The sequence below is a fragment of the Parambassis ranga genome, chromosome 2 (assembly GCF_900634625.1).
Source record: "Parambassis ranga chromosome 2, fParRan2.1, whole genome shotgun sequence".
Taxonomy (NCBI): Eukaryota; Metazoa; Chordata; class Actinopteri; family Ambassidae; genus Parambassis; species Parambassis ranga.
The window spans coordinates 45418004-45423196 of record NC_041023.1 but is presented as its reverse complement, the minus strand read 5'-3'; the positions used below and the strand labels follow the sequence as shown (position 1 = coordinate 45423196).

Here is a 5193-nt window from a genome sequence, read left to right as displayed (position 1 = left end):
GTTTCTGATGAGGAGGATTTGTGCTGTGATGAAGGACAGCTGTCAGTCATCCAGTGTTCAGCTGTCAGGACTATAAAGTCTGTCAGAGCACTGGAGCATGCTGCTGCTGATGCAAAGTGGCTCTCTATGGAAATGAACAGACTGATGATCTAAAAAAGTCTCAGTGTTGATTTTTACTCTTTTAAATGTTGATTTTAAATGTGTTCTAAAAACATACAAAGTGTTGTGTTATGCAGACGATACAACTTTCTATCATGAAGCTCATTTTGACAGGAACTCTGTTCTGCTCAGCTGTTTTATTTTCTCCTTTAAACCTCATGTAGATGTGGACTGCTTCAGCACTGCTGTCAGTGTCAGACATCATCTTTTTCAGAATTTAATGATCTGTTTTTGTTGTCTCTTTTATTTATATACCACATTTAATGTCACTAACAGACTCACAGTGCTCGGCATAAATGAGTACACCCCCTTTAAAAAGTGAAAATTTATCCAGTAGCTCAATGAACAAAAGAACAATTTCCAAACTTTTCACAAGGCTGAGTTTTATTAAACACTTATTTAACTCCATAACATGAAGTTAAGGTTAATAATCTAACTTAGATCACAAAATCTTGAAGCAAAAATGAGTACACCCCACAACAAAACCATCTAGTGTTTTGTATGTGCACCGTGATTTTTAAGGACACCACCAAGTCTTCTAGGCATGGAATGAACAAGTTGGTGACATATTGCAACATCTATCTTTTTCCATTCTTCAAGAATACCCTCTTTTAGAACCTGGATGCTGGATGGAGAGTGATGCTCAACTTATGGCTTCAGAATTCCCCACAGGTGTTGGATTGGGTTCAGATCAGGAGAAATACTCAGCAGTTCAATCACATTCAGCCTGTTCTTCAGAAATGCAACAGTAGCTCTACATGTGTGTTTTGGATCATTGTCATGTTGTCGTGTGATGGCAGCTTCTCCTTCAGTACAGACCAGCACAGTGTTGAGTTCATGATACCATCAATGAAATGCAGCTCCCCAACCCCAGCAGCACTCATGCAGCCCCACATGAGGACACTGCCACCACCATGGTTCACTGTAGGCACCATGCATTCTTCTTTGAAATCCTCACCTTGACGACACCATACAGGTTTAAAACCATTAGTTCCAAAAACAGTGATCTTTGTCTCATCCCTCCAGAGTATATAGATCCAGTAGTCTTCATCTTTTTCAGCGTGGGCCCTAGCAAATTCTAGGCCTGCTTTTTTGTTCATGGGCTTTAGGAGAGGCTTTGTTCATGGACGATACCCGTGCATGCCATTCCTCTGCAGTGTGGCCGTACGGTGTCACAGGAAACGGTCACTCCAGTTTGGCTTTCTACTGCTTTAGCTAACTGCAGTGAACTTGCTGGCGATTTTCTTCAACCCCTCTCATCAGAAGACGCTCCTGTCGAGACGTTAACTTCCGTGGACGTCCTGGACGTCTCTGTAAGATGGTTGCACTTCCATCTTTCTTAAATGTTTGGATCACTTTTGCTGCAGTATTTTGACAGATATGTGAAGCTTTGCTGATCTTCTTGTAGCCCTCACCTTTTTTTGTAAAGAAATATTTTCATATCTTCCATAGGGAGCCATTGCTGACAGCCTTTTATAGTCACCTGTCTGCTGGACACCTCTTAAATGAATCATTAGACTCACCTGTGGTTGAATGCCTGTTCATTAGAATTTTGTAGTTTTAAATGTGGCTTTTTCCCTAAGACTATAATTGGGGTGTACTCATTTTTGCAACATGGACTTGAATGAATTTGTTAGGAAAATCACTTTTTGTGTGCAAATTAACCAATCTTGTTTGCAATCCATGGGCCACATTTGTGGGAGTATTTTGTAGTACGGTATGTAGTGTGGTGTATTCATTTATGCTGACCACTGTACTGAGAGTGGTCAGATATGAAGTGAACCAGTGGAGGGTTGTGTGTGAGAGGCCAGCTGAGATCAATCTGTCAGTGAGGGGGGAGTGAGAAGTTCTACTGAAAGCTGCATATCAGTCCAATACAATGAGAACAGTGAGGAGTCCATCTCTGCAAGATCATTAGTGATTTTAATGAAGGCTGTCTCGGTGCTGTGAAGGGGTCTGAAGACAGATTGGAATTATTCCTGAAGTTTATTTCAGTGAGGTGAACATGAAGTTCAGAAGCAACAATGTTTTCAAGAAGAAATGGAAGATTGATATGAGACGTGGGTTATTAAAATCAGCAAGTTTTAAATGAGTTTTAATGAGTGTGTGTGTGTGTGTGTGTGTGTTCACTGAAGTGTGTCACTATGTGCAGAAGCTGCAGCAGTCAGTTCCTCTTTAGCTGTGGGAGGTTTTTGTACGACTCTTTTTCACTGTGTGAACACATCTTGACTGTTGATTTCATGAAAACTCATACAGTGATAAACTGCTGCATCTTCAGCTTGAACTCCTCTGATTGTCAGAGTGAATTTAGACTTTGATCCACTGCCTGAAAAACGATCTGGAATCCCTGATTCTCTGTCATCTGCCCAATAAATGAGCAGTTTAGGAGCTTCTGGTTCTTTCTGTTGGTACCAGGATAAGAGGTAACCATCATCATAGTAAACATCCTGACTGGTGGAACATGTGATGGTGACGGTGTCTCCTGGAGCAGATCTCTGTGCTGCAGGCTGAGTCACTGTGACCTGTCCTCTGGACTCTGAGGACACAGAGACAGAGACATAAAGCAGCGTCTTCACGTCAGAGGGACGGATGTTGACAGAGGACTTTGATTCTCTGGACTTTACCTGTGAAGCAGCAGCAGAGGAGAGTCCAGACCAGGACACAGGTCAGAGTCATGTTTCTGATGAGGAGGGTTTGTGCTGTGATGAAGGACAGCTGTCAGTCATCCAGTGTTCAGCTGTCAGGACTATAAAATCTGTCAGAGCACTGGAGCATGCTGCTGCTGATGCAAAGTGGCTCTCTATGGAAATGAACAGACTGATGATCTGAAAAAGTCTTAGTGTTGATTTTTACTCTTTAAAATGTTGATTTTTAAATGAGTTCTAAAAACATACAAAGTGTTGTGTTATGCAGACGATACAACTTTCTATCATGAAGCTCATTTTGACAGGAACTCTGTTCTGCTCAGCTGTTTTATTTTCTCCTTTAAACTTCATGTAGATGTGGACTGCTTCAGCACTGCTGTCAGTGTCAGACATCATTCATCTTTTTCAGACATTAATGATCTGTTTTTGTCTTGTCTCTTTTATTTATATACCACATTTAATGTCACAAACACAGACCCAGTGTGTCTGTCAGTTACACTCAGAAACTGAATATAATTCACATTTATTATAAATATAAACCTCAGAGTAATAATATTTTTTATTTTAAATATGAATTGTTGTATTTTCAGAGTAAATTGCTGCAGTTTTTATTCAAACCTTTGTTAGAGTGCAGCTGCTGATCAGTTCCTCTTTAGCTGTGGGAGGTTTTTGTACGACTCTTTTTCACTGTGTGAACACATCTTGACTGTTGATTTCATGAAAACTCATACAGTGATAAACTGCTGCATCTTCAGCTTGAACTCCTCTGATTGTCAGAGTGAATTTAGACTTTGATCCACTGCCTGAAAAACGATCTGGAATCCCTGATTCTCTGTCATCTGCCCAATAAATGAGCAGTTTAGGAGCTTCTGGTTCTTTCTGTTGGTACCAGGATAAGTAGTAACCTGGCTGTACACTACCACCTAAAGCAACAAAATCATAGTGAACATCCTGACTGGTGGAACATGTGATGGTGACGGTGTCTCCTGGAGCAGATCTCTGTGCTGCAGGCTGAGTCACTGTGACCTGTCCTCTGGACTCTGAGGACACAGAGACAGAGACATAAAGCAGCGTCTTCACGTCAGAGGGACGGATGTTGACAGAGGACTTTGATTCTCTGGACTTTACCTGTGAAGCAGCAGCAGAGGAGAGTCCAGACCAGGACGCAGGTCAGAGTCATGTTTCTGATGAGGAGGGTTTGTGCTGTGATGAAGGACAGCTGTCAGTCATCCAGTGTTCAGCTGTCAGGACTATAAAGTCTGTCAGAGCACTGGAGCATGCTGCTGCTGATGCAAAGTGGCTCTCTATGGAAATGAACAGACTGATGATCTAAAAAAGTCTCAGTGTTGATTTTTACTCTTTAAAATGTTGATTTTAAATGAGTTCTAAAAACATACAAAGTGTTGTGTTATGCAGACGATACAACTTTCTATCATGAAGCTCATTTTGACAGGAACTCTGTTCTGCTCAGCTGTTTTATTTTCTCCTTTAAACTTCTTATAAACCTTCTTATAAACCACAAGAATCTGGCTTTTAACATGTCAGAGGTGCTGCTATCCTTTGTCTGAATTTATGACCATCACGTACCATCCGGAGCTCCACAGAGCAGAAAAACAACTGATCTCATCTGCCACAGCCTGAACTGCAGAAAACAAAGTTATATGACACACTATGAAATTACTTCTTAATACATTTAGTATCCTCGAATTACTTTGATTTTCTATAAAACTTCCTAACACATAAACACTTATGAAAATCACATTATTGAGTGATAAACACATAAACATGAATACTTCATGTTAGTTGCACACTTCTATATATGTGAACACACACTGCATGGTAACAGTGCAGAAGTACTTCCACCCTTCAGTAAATATGAGTAATGTTGCTAAAGGTATTAAGAGAAACTTCCACAGAAATGTCGATCTCATCACGCTAGTATCAAGTAAATACTGATCCTAACCTTGGTAACGATACTATCGATATTTAGAATTTAGATTGATTCGCCCACCTCTAATTTTCAGTGAACATGAAGTTCAGAAGCAACGTTTTCAAGAAGAAATGGAAGATTGATATGAGATGAGGGTAATTAAAATCAGCAAGTTTTAAATGAGTTTTAATGTGTGTGTGTGTGTGTGTGTGTGTTCACTGAAGTGTGTCACTATGTGCATTAGCTGCAGCAGTCAGTTCCTCTTTAGCTGTGGGAGGTTTTTGTACGACTCTTTTTCACTGTGTGAACACAACTTGACTGTTGATGTTATGTTCACTCATACAGTAATAAACTGCTGCATCTTCAGCCTGAACTCTTCTGATGGTCAGAGTGAAGTCAGTCTTTGATCCACTGCCTGAAAAACGAGCTGGAATCCCTGATGCTCTTTCATCAACTCTG

General features: G+C 40.6%; 1 gene segment (V, D, J or C); it reads right to left on the bottom strand.

Moving 5' to 3' along the window:
- Positions 1-2348: 2348 nt before the first annotated feature.
- On the bottom strand, positions 2349-2835 carry LOC114450152 (immunoglobulin kappa variable 4-1-like). The segment is given in 2 exon segments: positions 2349-2695; positions 2784-2835. Coding segments are annotated over 2 exon segments (381 nt in total).
- Between the last annotated feature and the right edge of the window lie 2358 nt (positions 2836-5193).